The sequence below is a fragment of the Pseudophryne corroboree genome, chromosome 1, assembly GCF_028390025.1.
Source record: "Pseudophryne corroboree isolate aPseCor3 chromosome 1, aPseCor3.hap2, whole genome shotgun sequence".
NCBI classification, from domain to species: domain Eukaryota; kingdom Metazoa; phylum Chordata; class Amphibia; order Anura; family Myobatrachidae; genus Pseudophryne; species Pseudophryne corroboree.
In genome coordinates this window covers 174,219,912-174,241,139 of record NC_086444.1, presented here as the reverse complement: position 1 = coordinate 174,241,139, position 21,228 = coordinate 174,219,912, and the positions used below count along the sequence as shown (strand labels likewise).

Sequence of the window (21,228 nt, the reverse complement as noted above, 5' to 3'; positions counted from 1 at the left end):
TAGAAAGATGCTATCTAATACATGGGAGGCTTGAATCAAATATTCAAGTCTGCCATGCAAACCTTTACAAATAAATGAATGGAAATTGATCTAGTAACACACTTTAGGGGTTATTCAGAGTTATTAACAAACCAATAAAAGCACACTAGTGGGCAAAAATAGGATTTTGGTACTTACCAGGTAAATCCTTTTCTTTGAATCCATAGGGGGCACTGGAGTACTCTTGGGATATGGACGGCTTCCGCAGGAAACAGGGCACTGAATATTTAAATTTAGAACTCTCCACCCCTCCATATCCCCGAGTACCTCAGTATTTTTTACTGAGCCGAACAGGAACTATAGAGAGGTTGACAATGGAGAATTACATATAACATAACGGACAACAACAAAGTTGACACATAACGTTACTGACAACTAAACAGTTGACACCATAACCGATAGAACTTTATAATTTGAACCAGTCGGTGAAAATGTGTTACCATAAGATCCCCTGAGCTTACTACAAACCAGGTAAAACTGCTCTTGGTGGGCATCCAGTGCCCCCTATGGATTCAAAGAAAAGGATTTACCTGGTACCAAAATCCTATTTTCTTTTTCATCCACTAGGAGTCACTGGAGTACTCTTGGGACGTACCAAAGCTTCCCCCGTGGGCGGGAGAGCTGTTTGACACCTGTAACACTAGGCGGCCAAAGCTATATGCTGATGCCGCAAAACGTATCAAACTTGTAAAAGCGCACAACCGTGTGCACTGAAGACCATGTAGCCGCACGGCAAAGCTGCATCGTAGAAGCTCCACGTCCAGCTGCCCATGAAGTTCCCACAGAACGTGTGGAATGAGCTGTTACTGATGTAGGCGGCTGTAACCTAGCATTAAGGTAAGCCTGACGTATAGTCAGTTTTATCCATCTGGATAAGGTCTGCTTAGAAGCTGGCCAACCCATCTTGGCAGCATCATAGAGAACAAACAACGTATCCGTCTTACGTACTGTAGACGTTCGGGATACATAAACGCGTAATGCGCGTACCGCATCCAGAGTTCCAGAATGTGCTGTTAACACAGGAACTACTATTGGTTGATTGATGTGAAAAATTACACTACCTTTGGTAAGAAAGCGGGATTCATCCGAAGTTCCGCTCTGTCATCATGAAACACCAAATACGGTGGCTTGCATGACAAGGCACCCAAATCTGAAACACGCCTTGCCAAAGCTAAGGCTAGAAGAAAAATTGTTATCCAAGTGAGAAACTTTATATCCACTTGCTGTAAGGGTTCAAAATATGAAGACTGTAAGAAATCTAAAACCAGATTCAAGTCCCCTGGCGCTGTAGGTGGAATGAATGGAGGCTGTACTCTGAGGACACCTTGTAGAAAAGTGTGTACCGACGGCAATAGAGCCAATCGTCTTTGAAAATAAATTGACAACGCAGATACCTGCACCTTTAGTGTAGATAAACGCAGTCCTCCATCTAACCCCGCCTGTAGAAATTACAAAAGACGGGATAACTTGAAAGATGATGTCGGAAACTTCTGAGCTTCACACCAACCTATATAGGCACGCCAAATTCTGTAATAATGAGCTGCCGTAACCGGCTTCCTAACTCGTAACATGGTTGGTATAACCGATACTGGAATGCCCTCTCTTCTTAAGAGGGCGGTCTCAACAGCCACCCCGTCAAACGCAGCCGCGCTAAATCGGGGTAAAAGAACGGACCCTGTTGTAACAGGTCTGGACGTAGTAGGAGCGGCCAAGGATCGTCTGTGAGTAGTCCGCGGAGATCCGAGAACCAAGCTCTCAGAGACTAATGAGGCACCACTAGTATGACTGTGACGGACTCTCTTTTGATCCGTTTTAGCAACCGAGAGAGCAGCGGAAACGGTGGAAACAGATACACGAGGCTGTACGGCCACGCGATTGTGAGAGCATCCACCGCCACTGCCTTTGGATCTCTCGTTCTGGACACATACTGGGGCGTTTGGTAATTGTGGCGAGATGCCATCAGGTCCACCTGAGGGTAACCCCACCTGTGGACCAACATGTGAAACACCTCTGGATTTAATGGCCAGTCTCCTGGATGAAAATCCCGACGGCTAAGATAATCCGCCTCCCAGTTGTTCACTCCCGGAATGAACCCTGCCGACAATATCACCTGGTGGTATTCTGGCCAATTGAGGATTCGAGCTACTTCCCGCATTGCCATGCGGCTTCTCGTTCCTCCTTGGTTGTTGATGTATGCGACTGCCGTCGCGTTGTCTGACTGCACTTGGACAGTCTGAGAGCGAAGCATGTGTACTGCTTGTCGTAGTGCATTGTAAATTGTGCGGAGTTCCAGGACATTTGTAGACAGCAATCTGTCGTGATCCGCCCAGAGACCCTGTCGCTGACAATTTTGAACTACGGCTCCCCAACCTCTGAGGCTCTCGTTCGCCGTTAGAATTATTCAATTCCAGCCGCCGTCTGCGGTTAAATTGAAATGGACGCAAGTGAAATCTTCTGAACTGAAGCGCTTCGAAAGCCACCACCATTGTTCCTAATAGGCGAATACACAAATGTACAGAGAGTGTGCGTGGCTTGAGCACTAATTGTACCAGATGGCGAATAATCTGTACTTTCTGTTGTAGTAGGTAAATTCTTTGATTTACCGTATCGAGAATCATACCTAGGAATTGAAGTCGTTGAGCCGGAATTAGATGCGAGTTCTTGAAGTTGACACTCCAACCGTGGTGTACGTTAGCAGCGCAAGTTGGAGGAGCATCTGTTGAGACGGAGCTTTTATGAGCAGATCGTCTAAGTATGGAACGATTGTCACTGCCAGGGATCTGAGATGAGCTATCATCACAGACATCACTTTGGTGAATACCCGAGGCGCTGACGAGAGGCCAAACGGTAGAGCCTGAAACTGTTAATGGTTGTGGCGTATTGCAAACCGCAAGAACCTCTGATGAGGTGACCAAATCGGAATGTGTAAGTACGCATCCTTGAGATCAAGCGCAATCATGCAATCTTGTGGCTCCAAATCTGCAATTACTGACCGCAGAAATTCCATCTTCAATCTGTAGTAAGTGACTTACTGATTGAGACTGTGACGGAGCCCTCCGGCTTCAGTACCACAAACAGACGGGAATAATAACTCTGACCTTGTTGGTGTCGTGAAATGAAAAACTGCTGAATCCAGGAGACACTGAATGGCAATCTGCCAAAACGCCTTCTTGTCGTCCGACAGAGGCAGTCCTGTCTTGAAAAAGCGCAGTGGCGGGAGACAGCTTTCTTTTAGCACTAAATTGCGGATACATCCATCAGTGGATGTCTGGAATCCCGGCAACGTCTGAAGGCGCGCTCCCACAATTGGAAATCCGAGATGGCCTGGGAGCCCGTCAAGCCACTGGCTTGTTGGTGACTTTAGCGCCCTGGCGTTACAAGGCGTGGCTGTTTCTCTACCACAGCCTTGAAAGGACTGAAGTCTAAAGGATTTGAACGCCGGACCAGAGTATTTCCATCTTGGTACCGGTGGAGGCAATGACCAAACAACTTCTGGCCACCGTATTCTTTTGACCTCTGACTCCGCTTGCCAAGAACGCAGCCAGAGTACTTGTCGTGCTGTAACCAGCGACGATGAAAAGCGAGAAGCGAGCTAACAGCCGGCAGCAGAAGCTGTACATAGATACTCAGCAGCTTCTCAGATTTGATTAACGATAAGTATAACGTGATCGTCATTGTTCCCATACAAAGAGCGCCTTAGTGACCCAAATCTATCTTACGTCTGAAGGGTCTTTATAAGGTTTGACACAGACAAATCCACCAATGGCGGATTCTCCAATGTTACTGTGTGGAAACGGGTAAGCAGACTTAAATCTGTGAGGTATAGAACCGGTTATTCGGTTATTTTGTGTTTCTACTAACATCTTATTAAGATATCCTAAATAAGAACCCCATTGGAGATCTCTGTCGTTTAGTAAATACGACTAAGTTAGTATATGTTAGAGGCTCCTTAGTCTCTGTAAACTTCAGAAACTGACGCACTGGTCATTATCAATGTCTGGGCTGTCAAAAACTGCACTATCTGACTGCTGGTCTAATGTGCCCTCCTCACCCTTATTTAGCGCCGTGAGGTTTGGCATAGAATTGTCAGACTGCAACATAGCAGAAACGGTTAAATTATAAGACCAATTAAATTAATACCTTGTTACCCAAAGTGAAGTTGGACCTTTGCAACGGCTGAGACTCCATCCGTTAGATTTGGCGGTCTCATCCGAGACTGCGATCTTGCCGCTCGTGTCGAGCGGCGGCCAATTCTAATTGCAACCCAGCCCTTACATTTGCGTAATATAGGAATGAAACCGGGTTCCGGGGTGGAAACCTACAAAACATACTGAACATGTGGTAGATTCATGTACAGACATTGCAGTAAAACTTCTTATTAGTCTTTGCTGGTGCCGTACTCATTATGCAGACAGACAACACAATAGACAAAGACAGACACTTGCACGACTCAGTAAAATTGTTACTTAAGGTGTGTAATATACATATATATATGGCCGAAGTGCATTCACATGGCCAGCCTATATGAAACCTGAACCAAAAATTCCCACTAACACCCCTGCGCCTCCGGTGGAGTAGAGATGTAGGACAGGAACGTTCTGGAATTACAAACAGGAAGAAACAGGAAGCATGGTTAAAATGGCCCCCATGCCATGCTTACAGTGATAAACACAGGTCAGGTTACAATACATGCCTCCTGTGTTTAATATAGGCTCAATAGTCTATTAATATAACCTACGGTGCATATGAATCTGGCAGCCTGTCATGCAGCCTATTATAAGTGTTTTTTCCCTTGCAGCAGCGCTGTCTGTGATCAGACTTGTCCCCCCCCCCCCCCCCTCCCCCTGTGTGTGTCTCAGCGGGGAGCGGGTGTCGGGAAGCTGACCTGGTCATTGCAGGGAGGCGGGGGACGCTTGTGAGGACAGCGGCCGAGTGAACTGACTCAGCTGGCTGGAGCGGCGTGTAGCGGCTTCCGGCGGCACTAGTGAGAGCGCTGTGCTGCGCGGTTCTCCCTCGTAGCGCTGGCTTTGAAGTCCCTACATCGCGGACGGAGCGGCTGGGGCGGGCGCTGGTATTAGCGGCGAGTGCGGGCGGCGGTGATGAACACGGACCCCCCACAGCGGGGCAGCAGCGCGCGCTGACCGCACCGTCCCCCCCCCCAGCATACCTTCTTTCCTTGTAGGGAGGGCTGCGACGGGCTTCTTTGTGTAAGCTCCGTCCAGCTCTTCAGTTCATGGCTGCGACGGGGCTTCTTTGTGTAAGCTCCGTCCAGCTCTTGCATCAGTTCATGGCTGCGACGGGGCTTCTTTCTGTAAGCTCCGTCCAGCTCTTGCAGCAGTTCAGTGGGCTGCGTGTGGCTGTGAGGGTGCTCTTTGTGAGGACCGACACGCCATGCGCTGCACCGTGCAGCGGCACTATCCCGGACCCATGTTTTTAGTAGAAACTGGGAAGGGATGTGCTGGAGTAGTAGAAAAAAGTAAAAATTAAAAATTAAAATCAATATTCAACGAAAAGTGTGGGAACCCACACAAGCCTCTGTTAGTGCATGAGCACAGAAAAAACACTGAGGTACTCGGGGATATGGAGGGGTGGAGAGTTCTAAATTTAAATATTCAGTGCCCTGTTTCCTGCGGAAGCCGTCCATATCCCAAGAGTACTCCAGTGACCCCTAGTGGATAAAAAAGAAACCATGCTGCACGGCGGGGGGGGGGGGGGGGGGGGGCAGATATAACATGTTCAGAGAGAATTAGATTTGGGTGGGGTGTGTTCAAACGTAAATCTAAATTGCAGTGTAAAAATAAAGCAGTCAGTATTTACCCTGCACAGAGACAATATAACCCACCCAAATCTCTCTCTGCACATGTTACATCTGCCCCACCTGCAGTGCAACATGTTTTTGGTTTGCTTACAACTCTGAATAACCTCCTTGGTGTAATAGCTGGGATCCGGACTATAGGGTGACATATATTAGGTCAACAGTCATTAGGCCAACCCATATGGTCGACAGGAACAAGGTTGACATGGACAAAAGGTCAACATATTAAAGGTCCCCGATGAAAAAAAAATGATCTACACTAACCCCAAAAATGGGGGGGGGAAAAAGTGTATTGACCATTGCCTGTTGACCATATGGGGTTGACCTAATGACTATAAACCTACTGATTGTAGCTCTCCTATACCACACCCGTAATAGTCACTATAAGACACAATCCGCACTGGATATTAGGCTGAAAGCGCTGTCAGGGTTGTCTTTAGTCTGTACTAATCATATGATCTCCTTCACCCCTGTTACCACAAGGACCAGATCTGCTTTGCACTTGAATGAGACACATGACAGCTATGGGAATAGGAGGCCTCTAGAACCCGTTATAATTACATGTATTGGTGGTTACAACCGTGAAATGTTAATTGTAGAGACACGTGACATTATATCAGCATTACCTCATTAGTTTTCTTTCATTTTTAGGAAAAATCTTTTCTAATTGTGCAGCATTGGGTTTCTGCACTTGAAGATAAAGCCATTCGTGTATCTACAGTATCTTGGATCTGCCTTACACTATTCTGGCTGCTATTCTCACAGCTTTCCAAGAATGTCGTTATATTACAGACAGCATCTGTGTTGTCTTGCCTGTGGGGCAGGCCTAATGTGTGCTGTTCTCCATCATCACGGTCACAGTAATGAATGGGAATCAGCAGGTCAGGTCCAATGATCTCATTGCCTTGGCTCCATTATTTTAGATCTACACTGATCAACTGACACTGAACAAAAACTAATAATTATCCAATATCAGCAATCATCAGGACTACGATTCAAAGAATCTAGTCAAGAAAATTAAACAAGAAAACAAACCTTTTTAAATTAAGAAGTCCACATGTGGATCTGATCTTATCGAGTGACCCTTGACCACATACATTTTGTTGATATAGATGTTGATTTTGCCATGCATGTGGCCAAAGTTACGTAATGGGAGATCTCTTCAGGGGCAATTGCAGAGAACAGAGATAAGCAGAAATTCAATATGTCCTTTTGCAGTATTATTAACCATTCTGATTAACTAATAAAGCACATTTTATATATTTAAGAATAATTATGTTCTAATTGTAGAAGACAAGGGACGGCAACCAGACGTGGCACACGGAACACTTAAGCAGCATGGCATCTTGCTGGCTCCTGGATGGACAGGACTTGGGGGCATATGTAATAGGGTCCGAGTTTGCCCGAGCTGTGGGATGCAGGACGATCGCGGACATATTTTTAAAGGGGCAATCATTTACAGGCATAGTTTTTCCTTGTAAATGATTGCCACTTTAAAAAAATGTCAGAGATCGGCCGGCATCCCTCACCACTGGCAAACTTGGACCCTATTACATACATATGTCGCTTAGAGTCAGTGCACTTCAATAAGGGCCAGATGACAGAAGTGTGCTGTCCCAAATCTGAATGAGCTGCAGTCTGAAAAAAAAAATGGGGCGATTCTGATGAGCATATATGTATATCATAAGGGGCACATGGAGACATCTGATAGCATATAAGAGGAATGTGGAGACATCTGAAGGCATATAAGGGTCATGTGGAGACAATATTTGCCTACTTTTGTTTTCTTCAGCTTAAGCTGTTATACAGTATGTTTTTCTACCAATAGTCTCCAAGGGGTTCACTACGATATGCCGGCGGTCGGGCTCCCGGCGACCAGCATACCGGCGCCGGGAGCCCGACCGCCGGCTTACCGACAGTGTGGCGAGCGCAAATGAGCCCCTTGCGGGCTCGCTCGCCACGCTACGGGCACGGTGGCGCGCGACACACTATTTAATTCTCCCTCCAGGGGGGTCGTGGACCCCCACGAGGGAGAAGAAGTGTCGGTATGCCGGCTGTCGGGATCCCGGCGCCGGTATACTGTGCGCCGGGATCCCGTCAGTCGGCATACTGAAGACCACCCGTCTCCAAGTACTGCCATAAAGAGAATTCAAAGCTTTTATTTAGGCCTCAAATAAGTCCCATAGCAATGTGTCATCAGTTTATGAGAATATGTGCAAGTTAAATATATAACCTGTTAAACCAGGACAACTTAGAGTCCTAGTATAATAGCACCAGATTATTACAGGCCCTGGTGGAGCAAGATGAGGAGAGAGATCTAATAACATCAGCTATAAGGCTATGGGAAGTCACTGCCACAGGGCACATAAAACTATGAAGTGCCCCTGGTTCACACAGCAGCTCTAGACTTGAAACTATAGACAGAACACTGACCTCTATTTCTCCCTGTCACTGATGATGCAAGTGACTTAAATATTACATTATTCTACATGTGGCCACCACATATGCTAAATACACATCAGCGCATAAACGGATTATGTTTTTGTTATATTCTTTACGGGCAATCGAAGCACTCTCAGCTAATAACTACTTCATTAAAACAACACACAATTAAAAAAAAGAGTAACAGCATCAAATGTTTAATGAGACCCTTATGTAAACAAATGCAATTAACGGGTCTAATATGTTCAGGGAGGATAGTAATGAAGGATGCAGAAACAGGCATTATTACACTCTCTCCACAATGATCCACTTTTATTTTCATTATTTTTTTAAGGCCCAGAAAATTGTCTTACGGTCTCCTTTGGACTAGAATAATGCGATATTACCAACGGGTAGATGATGTAAGCTATCACTATACTGTATATCCAAATTGAAAAATAAAAAAGGGTAAAAAAGTGTTACCGGCCTATATAAAATAAATGTCTAACTATTTCAGAAATAAAAAGAAAAAAATAAATCAGTCAATCAATCAGTCAGTCATCTATCCAGATCAATGTGTATTAAAACAATTTATTAGACAATCACTTTTGGAACTGCTCTCAAACTATGGCCCTCATTCCGAGTTGTTCGCTCGCTAGCTGTTTTTAGCAGCAGTGCAAACGCTAAGCCGCCGCCCTCTGGGAGTGTATCTTAGCTTAGCAGAAGTGCAAACGAAAGGATCGCAGAACTGCTCCAAAATATTTCCGAGCAGTTTCTGAGTAGCTCCAGACCTACTCCTAGCTTGCGATCACTTCAGACTATTTAGTTCCTGTTTTGACGTCACAAACACGCCCTGCGCTTGGCCAGCCACTCCCCCGTTTCCTCAGGCATGCCTGCGTTTGTATCTGACACGCCTGTGTTTTTCAGCACACTCCCTGAAAACGGCCAGTTACCTCCCAGAAACGCCCCTTTCCTGTCAATCACTCAGCGGTCAGCAGTGCGACTGAAAAGCGACGCTAGACCTTGTGTGAAAGTTCTTCGGCTGTTGTGAAAGTATGTCGCCGCGTGCGCACTGCGCCCCATGCGCAGAAGTGCTGCTTTTTTACCTAATCGCTGCGCTGCGAACGAAAGCAGCTAGCGATCAACTCGGAATGAGGGCCTATATACTGCCCACCAGTGACGTGCACGGGGTTGGGTCCGCGTTACTGGCTGGCAGGTTACCGGCGGTCAGCATAACGACCCCGTCAGCATAATGCTGGCGGGGGGAGGGGCGAGCGCAACAAAGCCCCTTGCAGGCTCGGTGTCTAGCTATGCTAGCCACAGGTTTCTATTCCCACTCTATGGGTATCGTGGACACCCACGAGTGGGAATAGACCCTGTGGGTCGGCATTTCGACTGTCGCCATTTAGAGGGCCGGGATCCCGAGCGCTGGTCACATGACCGCATCTCCTGCCCACTACCACTTTTATTGTTCTCTATGCTGGATGGAATCCTCGGTATCAGTTGTGTATATACAGTATAATCAATGTACTGTACAGTACTACTACACTGGATATTATTATGAGGATTACCACAGTAGCATCACCAACCCAACAATGGGCCGGATGTAATGACACAGAGTTTGGCGGCCGTCGGACTCAGACATTTTTTAAAGGGGCAATCACTTAGAAGGCACGGCTGCCGAACTCATTACATCCGGCCCAATATGTTTATTTGGAGATCCACAGGCACATCAATATTTCCTTAACAATGCTGCAAATAGATGTGAAACATACAATAAATGCAGACTAGGTCATCCTGAGATTTTGGAAATAGGTAATTAAGACTATGGTATGTCCTGAAGATTGCAGAGTCGTAGCTAAAGCTCATTAATCTAATAAATGCACATTTGAAAACAAGAAATACACAAATGAAGTGCGCCGTCAGCGGCAGCCTGTACTGGGAAGGTCAATTCCCTAAAATAATATGGATAAAAAGAAAGATCGGTACTGGCGCCGGCAAAGATCGAATATGAGATAAATAACTCAATTGGTGAAATTTAAAAATTATTATATTTAATAAACATTCATGAAAGAGGATATCTCACTCCTCTATAATGAAACACAAGCAATTGCTGTACAATAAAAAATACACTTTGTAGGATCCCACAGTATTAACCCTTTTAGAGGTAAAGTCCACAATTCCTGGCTAGGACACTATTCCACATTTGCCCACAAGTTCAATTAGGTATAGGTGATTTACCAGACTGGGTTCCAGATAAGTCCCTATGCATGTTATATTGCCGTGTCGAAACGGGTCCGTGTGCGATGTGAAAGGTCCTTCGGTGAATTAGCGGGTCGTCTGACCCGGTAATTCAACCAGGTAAAAAAGAAGGGTTATTACCGGGTTGATTACCGGGTCAGGCGCAGTGTGAATGGGAGCCGTTCCGATGCGACACGGCTCCCATTCACAGTATAGGCAGAGGCGGCGCAGGAGATGAGCTCATCTTCCGGCGCCGCCTCCACCCCTGCCCCTGCTGCTGCTGCGCCCTCCGTTGCTATGGTAACCGACCCGGTATATTGCCGGGTCGGAAAGCCAGCAACGGAGCGCAAATGCCGGATCCCACCCGGTAAGTACACGTTTCTCTTACCGGGTAGGATCCGGCATTTGCGATGTGAAAGCAGCATTAGTCATTCAGCTACCTCATTGCTACAATATAGGTTTGCAGTTCCGCACCAACTATTGAAATATTTACAAAGTAAAGACTGAATAGTTCATTACCAATATAAACACTGCTTTCTAACAGTTTGTAGCAGTTACTTATTGGTGGTGCTCCCAAATATTTTTGTAGATTATACTACAATAATTTGAGAGAAAGAAAAGACAAAAAAAATTGTTTATAATTTATACCATATTAAGAAAATCTATCGATGTCCTGGTGAATAACCTAAAACTTAACTTTTATTCTGTATTTACATACTAAAATAGTGACAATCAGTCAGAAATACTACAATAATAACAAAAATGATTGTTATTATTGTAGTATTTCTGACTGATTGTCACTATTTTAGTATGTAAATACAGAATAAAAGTTAAGTTTTAGGTTATTCACCAGGACATCGATAGATTTTCTTAATATGGTATAAATTATAAACAAATTTTTTTTTGAAGAGTGCTCCCAATAAGGTATTTTTTTTGTCTTTTCTTTCTCTCAAATTATTGTAGCTACCTCATTGCACCTCTTTTACTTTTACGCATGATGTGCGGTTTGGGGCCTAGTTTTTTTAAGTGCCATCCTGTCTGCCATTGCAGTGCCACTCCTAGATGGGCCAGGTGTTTGTACCGCACACTTGTGCCGCTTAGATTAGTCATCCAGCCACCTCTGTGCAACCTTTTGGTCTAAAAACAATATTGTGAGGTGTTCAGAATAGACTGGAAATTAGTGGAAATGAATGTTATTGAGGTTAATAATACCATAGGCTCAAAATTACCCCCAAATTATGTGATTTTAGCTGTTTTTATGTTTTTTGCAAAAATCATCCAGATCCAGAACCAAAACCAAAACACGAAAGGGTGGTTTTGGCAAGACCAATCCAGATCCAAAACACGAGCATGGAACCAGATCCAAAACCAAAACACGAAAAGTGCCCACCGCACATCTCTATTAATAATGTGTGTCATATGTGTTAGGGGCATTACTGTGTGGTATTACAGTATGTGTATAAAGGCATTACTAATGTGTGGCATTATGTGTATAAGGTGCTCTACTGTGTGGTGTTACATATAGAAAGGGCACTATTGTGTGGTGTGGTGTAATGTGTATAAAGAGCAATATGGTGTGGTATAATATGAATAAGGGGCACTACTGTGAGGAGTAACGTTTATAAGGTTAATTGGTACTACTGTGGGACACTATCGCATGATAAAATATGAATAAAGTTGCACTACTGTGTGGCGTAATTTGAATTGGGAGTACTATTGTGTGGCCATGCCTCTTGCCAGCAAAAACATGTCCCTTTTTGGGCTGTGCACCGAATGTGCACACTGTTCCTATTTAAAATAATAAGATTTTACTTACCGGTAAATCTATTTCTCGTAGTCCGTAGTGGATGCTGGGGACTCCGTAAGGACCATGAGGAATAGACGGGCTCCGCAGAAGACAGGGCACTTTAAGAAAGAATTAGGATACTGGTGTGCACTGGCTCCTCCCTCTATGTCCCTCCTCCAGACCTCAGTTAAGGAAACTGTGCCCGGAAGAGCTGACAGTACAAGGAAAGGATTTTGGAATCCAGCGTAAGACTCATACCAGCCACACCAATCACACCGTATAACTCGTGATACTATACCCAGTTAACAGTATGAACAACAACAGAGCATCAGATAACCCTGATGCAACCATAACATAACCCTTATTTAAGCAATAACTATATACAAGTATTGCAGAAGAAGTCCGCACTTGGGACGGGCGCCCAGCATCCACTACGGACTACGAAAAATAGATTTACCGGTAAGTAAAATCTTATTTTCTCTAACGTCCTAGTGGATGCTGGGGACTCCGTAAGAACCATGGGGATTATACCAAAGCTCCCAAACGGGCGGGAGAGTGCGGATGACTCTGCAGCACAGAATGAGCAAACACAAGGTCCTCCTCAGCCACGGTATCAAACGTGTAGAACTTTGCAAAAGTGTTTGAACCTGACCAAGTAGCCGCTCGGCAAAGCTGTAATGCAGACACCCCTCGGGCAGCCGCCCAAGAAGAGCCCACCTTCCTTGTGGAGTGGGCTTTCACTGATTTTGGAAGCGGCAATCCAGCCGCAGAATGAGCCTGCTGAATCGTGTTACAGATCCAGCGAGCAATAGTTTGCTTTGAAGCAGGAGCACCCAGCTTGTTGGATGCATACAGGATAAACAGCGACTCAGTTTTCCTGACTCTAGCCGTTCTGGCTACATAAATCTTCAAAGCCCTGACTACACCCAGTAACTCGGAATCCTCCCAGTCACGAGTAGCCACAGGCACCACAATAGGTTGGTTCATATGAAAAGATGACACCACTTTTGGCAGAAATAGTGGACGAGTCCGCAATTCTGCCCTGTCCATATGGAAAACCAGATAGGGGCTTTTATGTGACAAAGCCGCCAATTCTGACACACGCCTAGCCGAAGCCAAGGCTAATAGCATAACCACCTTCCACGTGAGATATTTTAACTCCACGGTTTTAAGTGGCTCAAACCAGTGTGATTTCAGGAAACTCAACACCACGTTAAGATCCCAAGGTGCCACTGGGGGCACAAACGGGGGCTGAATATGCAGCACTCCCTTTACAAACGTCTGAACTTCAGGAAGAGAAGCCAGTTCTTTTTGAAAGAAAATGGATAGGGCCGAAATCTGAACCTTAATGGACCCCAATTTTAGGCCCATAGTCACTCCCGACTGTAGGAAGTGAAGGAAACGGCCCAGCTGGAATTCCTCCGTAGGGGCATTCCTGGCCTCACACCAAGCAACATATTTTCGCCATATACGGTGATAATGTTTAGCCGTCACGTCCTTCCTAGCCTTTATCAGCGTAGGAATAACCTCATCCGGAATGCCTTTTTCTGCTAGGATCCGGCGTTCAACCGCCATGCCGTCAAACGCAGCCGCGGTAAGTCTTGGAACAGACAGGGCCCCTGTTGTAACAGATCCTGTCTTAGAGGTAGAGGCCATGGGTCCTCTGTGAGCATTTCTTGTAGCTCTGGATACCAAGTCCTTCTTGGCCAATCCGGAACAATGAGTATTGTTCTCACTCCTTTTTTTTCTTATGAGTCTCAGCACCTTGGGTATGAGAGGAAGAGGAGGAAACACATAAACCGACTGGAATACCCACGGTGTCACTAGTGCGTCTACAGCTATCGCCTGAGGGTCTCTTGACCTGGCGCAATACCTCTGTAGCTTTTTGTTGAGACGGGATGCCATCATGTCCACCTGTGGCAGTTCCCATCGCCTTGCAATCTGCGTGAAGACTTCTTGATGAAGTCCCCACTCTCCCGGGTGGAGGTCGTGTCTGCTGAGGAAGTCTGCTTCCCAGTTGTCCACTCCCGGAATGAACACTGCTGACAGTGCTCGTACGTGATTCTCCGCCCATCGAAGAATTCTGGTGGCTTCCACCATCGCCACCCTGCTCCTTGTGCCGCCTTGGCGGTTTACATGAGCCACTGCGGTGATATTGTCTGATTGAATCAGCACCGATTGGTTGCGAAGCAGGGTCTCCGCTTGACTTAGGGCGTTGTATATGGCCCTTAGTTCCAGGATATTGATGTGAAGGCAAGTCTCCTGACTTGACCACAGACCCTGGAAATTTCTTCCCTGTGTGACTGCCCCCCACCCTCGGAGGCTTGCATCCGTGGTCACCAGGACCCAGTCCTGAATGCCGAATCTGCGGCCCTCGAGAAGGTGAGCACTCTGCAGCCACCACAGAAGAGACACCCTGGCCCTGGGGGATAGGGTGATCAGCTGATGCATCTGTAGATGCGATCCGGACCACTTGTCCAACAGATCCCATTGAAAGGTCCTCGCATGGAACCTGCCGAAGGGAATGGCCTCGTATGACGCCACCATCTTTCCCAGGACTCGCGTGCAGTGATGCACCGACACCTGTTTTGGTTTTAAGAGGTCTCTGACCAGTGTCATGAGTTCCTGAGCCTTCTCCGTCGGGAGAAAAACCTTCTTCTGGTCTGTGTCCAGAATCATGCCCAGGAAGGGCAGACGCGTCGTAGGAATCAGCTGCAACTTTGGAATATTCATAATCCAGCCGTGCTGTTGTAACACTTCCCGAGAGCGTGCTACGCTGATCAGCAACTGCTCTCTGGACCTCGCCTTTATGAGGAGATCGTCCAAGTATGGGATAATTGTGACTCCCTGCTTTCGCAGGAGCACCATCATTTCTGCCATTACCTTGGTAAATATTCTCGGTGCCGTGGACAGACCAAACGGCAACGTCTGGAATTGGTAATGACAATCCTGTACCACAAATCTGAGGTACTCCTGATGAGGTGGATAAATGGGGACATGAAGGTAAGCATCCTTTATGTCCAGAGACACCATAAAATCCCCTTCCTCCAGACTTGCGATGACCGCTCTGAGCGATTCCATCTTGAACTTGAACCTTTTCAGGTATATGTTCAGGGATTTTAAATTCAATATGGGTCTGACCGAACCGTCCGGTTTCGGTTCCACAAACATTGTTGAATAGTATCCCCTTCCCTGTTGAAGGAGGGGAACCTTTACCACCACCTGCTGGAGATACAATTTGTGAATTGCTGCTAACACTATTTCCCTCTCTATGGGGGAAGCTGGCAGGGCCGATTTGAGGTAACGGTGAGGGGGCATCACTTCGAACTCATGCGGCGGATTTAGAGGAAGCCAGGGAGGACTTCTGTTCCTGGGAACTAGCTGTATTGTGCAGCTTCTTTCCTCTACCCCTGCCTCTGGCAAGAAAGGACGCACCTCGGACTTTCTTGCCTCTATGTGATCGAAAGGACTGCATTTGATAATACGGTGCTTTCTTAGGTTGTGAGGGAATATATGACAAAAAATTTGACTTTCCAGCCGTAGCTATGGAGACCAGGTCCGAGAGACCGTCCCCAAACAACTCCTCACCCCTGTAAGGTAAAACCTCCCTGTGCCTTTTTGAGTCGGCATCGCCTGTCCATTGCCGAGTCCACAGGACCCTTCTGGCGGAAATCGACATTGCATTTATTCTAGAGCCCAGTAGGCTAATGTCTCTTTGGGCATCTCTCATATATAGGACAGCGTCCTTTATATGCCCCAGGGTCAGTACTATAGTATCCTTGTCCAAGGTATCAAGTTCCTCAGATAAGTTATCTGTCCATGCTGCTACAGCACTACACATCCAGGCCGACGCAATCGTCGGCCTTAGTAGGGTACCTGAATGTGTATAAATGGACTTCAGGATACCCTCCTGCTTTCTATCCGCAGCATCTTTTAAGGTGGCCGTATACTGTGACGGCAGGGCTACCCTCTTGGATAAGCATGTTAAAGCTTTGTCTACCCTAGGGGAGGATTCCCAGCGTAACCTGTCCGTTGGCGGGAAAGGATACGCCATAAGCATCCGTTTGGAAATCTGCAGTTTTCTATCTGGAGATTCCCAAGCCTTTTCACATAACTCATTTAACTCATGTGAAGGGGGAAAGGTTACCTCTTGCCTTTTTTCCCCATACATATAAACCCTCTTGTCAGGGACTGGGGTATCCTCTGTGATGTGTAACACATCTTTCATTGCTATAATCATGTAGCTGATGGCTTTAGCCATTTTAGGCTGCAACTTTGCATCATCGCCATCGACACTGGAGTCGGAATCTGTGTCGATATCTGTGTCAACAACTTGGGATAGTGGGCGCTTCTGAGACCCCGACGGCCTCTGCGCTGTAGGATCAGGCATGGGTTGAGACGCTGACTGTCCCAAGGCTTCAGCTTTATCCAACCTTTTATGCAAGGAATTAACATTATCATTTAAAACCTTCCACATATCCATCCAATCGGGTGTCGGCACCGTCGGCGGCGACCCCACATTCATTTGTACCCGCTCTGTTTCCACATAGCCTTCCTCGTCAAACATGCCGACACACGCGTACCGACACACCACACACACAGGGGATGCTCTATTTGAAGACAGTTCCCCCACAAGGCCTTTTGGAGAGACAGAGAGAGAGTATGCCAGCACACACCCCAGCGCTATATTACCCAGGAGTCACACAGTAACTTAGTGTTAACCAAGTAGCTGCTGTATATACTGTTTTTGCGCCAAATTTATGTGCCCCCCCCTCTCTTTTTACCCTCTTTCTACCGTGATTCTGCAGGGGAGAGCCTGGGGAGCTTCCTCTCAGCGGAGCTGTGGAGAGAAAATGGCGCTGGTGAGTGCTGAGTAAGAAGCCCCGCCCCCTCAGCGGCGGGCTTCTGTCCCGCGTTTTGTGTAAAAATAATGGCGGGGGCTCATGCATATATACAGTGCCCAACTGTATATATGCTGCTTTTGCCAAGAGGTACCTAATTGCTGCCCAGGGCGCCCCCCCCCCCCCCCCCGCACCCTCCAGTGACCGGAGTGTGTGGGTTTAGTGTGGGAGCAATGGCGCACAGCTGCAGTGCTGTGCGCTACCTCATATGAAGACTGGAGTCTTCTGCCGCCGATTTCGAAGTCTTCTTGCTTCTGACGCCGGCTTCTGTCTTCTGGCTCTGCGAGGGGGACGGCGGCGCGGCTCCGGTATCGGACGACCAAGGGTGCGTTCCTGTGTACGATCCCTCTGGAGCTAATGGTGTCCAGTAGCCTAAGAAGCAGGACCTCTCTCATACTTACCGATATTCTGGCTGCTCTCTGCGGGAGAGAGCAGCCAGGTCGGCTCAGCGGGCGGGCAGGGGAGGCTGTGCTGTAAAGGAGGGGGTGGCCGGAGGCGGGACAGGGGCGGAGCAAGGGTGGGACAGGGCGGAGCAAGGGCGGGGTCACAGTGACACCTCCTTTAAGCCACGCCCCCGCTCTGTAATGCCGCGATCACCGGCATTACACTGCAGGGGGCGTGGCTATGATGACGCGATTCAGCAAGAATCGCGTCATCGACTGCCCGGACCGCCCACTTTACACACTAAGTGGGCGGACGGGCAGGGGGGACCCCGCAAATCGGGAGACTTGCCTGCTCTTCCGGGGGGCCGGGAGGGTCACCCGATTTTCGGGAGCCTCCCGGCCATTCCGGGAGAGTAGGCAAGTATGACCTATCTTCTAGTGAGTAGGGCTGCTTCTCTCCCCTCAGTCCCACGTAGCAGAGAGTCTGTTGCCAGCAGATCTCTCTGAAAATAAAAAATCCTAACAAAATACTTTCTTTCCTAGCAAGCTCAGGAGAGCTCACTAAGGTGCACCCAGCTCTGTCCGGGCACAGATTCAAACTGAGGTCTGGAGGAGGGACATAGAGGGAGGAGCCAGTGCACACCAGTATCCTAATTCTTTCTTAAAGTGCCCTGTCTCCTGCGGAGCCCGTCTATTCCCCATGGTCCTTACGGAGTCCCCAGCATCCACTAGGACGTTAGAGAAATAGGGGGTAGGAACACCAAAATAAGGACTGCTATGTGTGAGGGGTGATGGTGCTGGGAAAGGGGTGCAGGGTCAGAGGCAGAACTAGTGGTGGTGCTAAGGGGGACCATCCAAAATCTTGCCTAGGGCATCATATTGGTTATGGCCGGCTCTGTGTGACTGAGTCTGTATATGGAGAACAACTTGTATTGAAAAAAAGCTGCGGATGCTATTATATATACACAGATTCAGAGACTCGCACAGAGATATACAAGTGTTGTATATCAAATTAATCAGCACATTCTCCAGGTGCATCCTAGCTTCATGGAGCCAAAGACATATTTTATGCAAAAAGATGCCTGGCGTTAGCAGAGACTCACGGGCAGGACTAGACTGCCCATCTGGCTCTTCTGGCACATGCAACAAGGGCTGATGGGCTGGTGAGCCGGTCCTGTCACACAGAGAGCTGGGAAGGCCGCACACAATGCAGCCTCCGGCTCTCTGGCATGGCCGCTCCTCCACTCATCTCCATGGAAATGGGAGCATGCCGTGAGTCCAGCCCCAGACTCGGCCCCAGTCCGTCCCTGCTCACAGGACCTGGCTCGCCGAAAGGGGCTGTATGCACTACTGCAGCAGTGATTAATGAGGAGTACCCTAGAAGATTTATGCACTAAGGGGTCTATTTACTAAGCCTTGGTCGGGGATAAAGTACCAGCCAATCAGCTCCTAACTGTCATTTTTCAAACACAGCCTGTGACATGGGAGCTATTTGGCTGGTACTTTTAACTCCATCCACTTTATCTCCACCCAAGGCTTCGTAAAATAGACCCCTAAATCTTGGAGAAAGATAAAGTGCACAAAGATAAAGCACCAACCAACCAGCTCCTGTCATTTTTTTTTAACACAGCCTGTAACATGGCAGATGGGAGCTGATTGGCTGGTACTTTATCTCCGTCCACTTTATCTCTCTCCAAGGTTTAGTAAATAGACCCCTTGTTACTAATTAGTCAGCAAGTATCAACAAAATATGCTTTGTATCAAGTATCAAGAAAATGCTTTGTCTGTCCGTTTTGAAAATATTACCTTTTAAAATCAAGCTTTATGCCTTTATTAGATGCAGAGACAGCAGCCAGCCAATCCTTTAGAGTTATGTCACTGTCAGTTTCAGGAGGATGCGCCATGATTGGCTCCCTGTCAGCTGACCCGCGAAGGAGGACATCCGCCTCTATCATATGGACATCACCTGCGAGTGTGAAGCAAAAACAGATTAAAAAGGATGAATAATATCTATGACATATGTTTATTTTTCTACTTATTTCTTAGCACTGAGCAGCTTTTGACAGTGATTGTAAGTTCTAAACTGTACCGGTTATACTAGTCACACAACCTGGGTAAGAGGAGCTTGCCAACTATTCCTCCCCCCATGAATATGTAATAGTGTTGTGTAAGCTAGGGTGTATACAACACAAAGGTACACAATTCCCTACAGCTCATACTAGCTTGTTTACTTTAAGGTAATTTACATTATTTTTTCTTGCTGTTTAAATAAAGCTTTTACTTTAAAGCTGCAACAAGTAAAATGTAACCATACCATCAATGTACATAACATAGGGAGATGTACACATGAAATAATCACCACATCAAGCAGGGAATTTACTAAAGTTTGTCAACCCCCAAATTTTGTGTATTTTTTCCCCACTAGTATCATAACGGCTTGATTTCCGAATGGCAAAACCCCCCACTACACATCGCTGTCACATGTAAAGAATAGAAACCCCAACATTTATCAAGCGGCAGTTTCGCAGGACAGGTACGCGGGGGCAAGACAGAGGGGCAAAATAACTCAAAAACACACTATATTGGCTATCTAGCCAATGAGCAGATGATGAGGCTCCATGCATTTCTTAGGAGTGCCTTAATTATGATGCCGAGAGTGGGAAGTGGGAACCCCCTTCCCCTACTGCCATAATGTAGTGATCTTGCGCCATAGGAATGTACACCAGGATGGGGTATAGCCAGAGGCGCTTTAAGAGAGGAGGGGGTCTGTGTGCAGGCTCCCATTGGACCCCCTCCTCTACGGCAGAGCAGTAGACTCTGGCATTGTGCAAGAGTGTACTGCATGTGCAGGTCTCCAGGAACATGGTGCCTGCGCAACATTTCCGGAACATCTCTATTACGCATGCGCGAATCACCAGAAAATGGGAACGGTGGCCATTTTCCCAATGATATTTGCAGCTCTGTAGCCAGTGCTGAGAAGCTCAGTAAGGTGGTTTTTCTCCTGGTGCTTGTTAGGACTATGGGGGTCATTCAGACCTAATCGCACGCTAGATTTTTTTGCTGCGCTGCGATCAGGTCAGAACTGCGCATGCACCGCAATGCGCAGGTGCGTCGTATGGATGCAAAGCGGATCGTTGCTGTGCAATGGGTTTTACGAAGGATCCATTCGTACAGCCGATCGCAAGGAGATTGACAGGAAGAGGGTATTTGTGGGTGGCAACTGACCGTTTTCTGGGAGTGTTTGGAAAAACTCAGGCGTGTCCAAGCGTTTGCAGAGCGGGTGTCTGACGTAAATTCCGGGACCTGACAGACTTAAGTGATCGCATCGGCCGAGTAAGTTTTTGTACCGCTCAGCTGCACATGCGATCGCACACTTGCAAAGCAAAAATACACTCCCATATAGGCGGCGAATATCTGATCGCAGCGCTGCAAAAAATAGCTAGCGAGCTATCAGGTCTGAATTAAAACCCATGCCCGCTTCAGCTGCAACATCGGTGTGCACCTTTAGCGCACTTCGCCATCCTAATGCATATCCTGGTACTTCAGTTCATCAAGAACACACAGCTGAGCTGAGCTTGTTTGACGTATTTAGAGAGTTTGTTACCAGAAATGAAGAGAAGAAACGTATTTTGGCAAAGTGTA

The 21,228-nt window shown here is 47.0% G+C and overlaps 1 protein-coding gene across 7 annotated transcripts in view; it reads right to left on the bottom strand.

Annotated features, from left to right (window-relative positions):
• The window catches only part of FAM151B (family with sequence similarity 151 member B), a 184,594-nt gene that overhangs the window by 123,171 nt on the left and 40,195 nt on the right, over positions 1-21,228 (bottom strand). For all 7 annotated transcript variants that reach the window (XR_010245896.1, XR_010245902.1, XR_010245908.1 and 4 more), the window contains exon 3: positions 19,393-19,552. Coding sequence is in view for 4 of the 7 variants with exons in the window: in XM_063963911.1 (XP_063819981.1) it covers positions 19,393-19,552 (160 nt within the window). In the remaining 3 variants the exon portion in view is untranslated. The remainder of the gene's footprint in view (positions 1-19,392; positions 19,553-21,228) is intronic.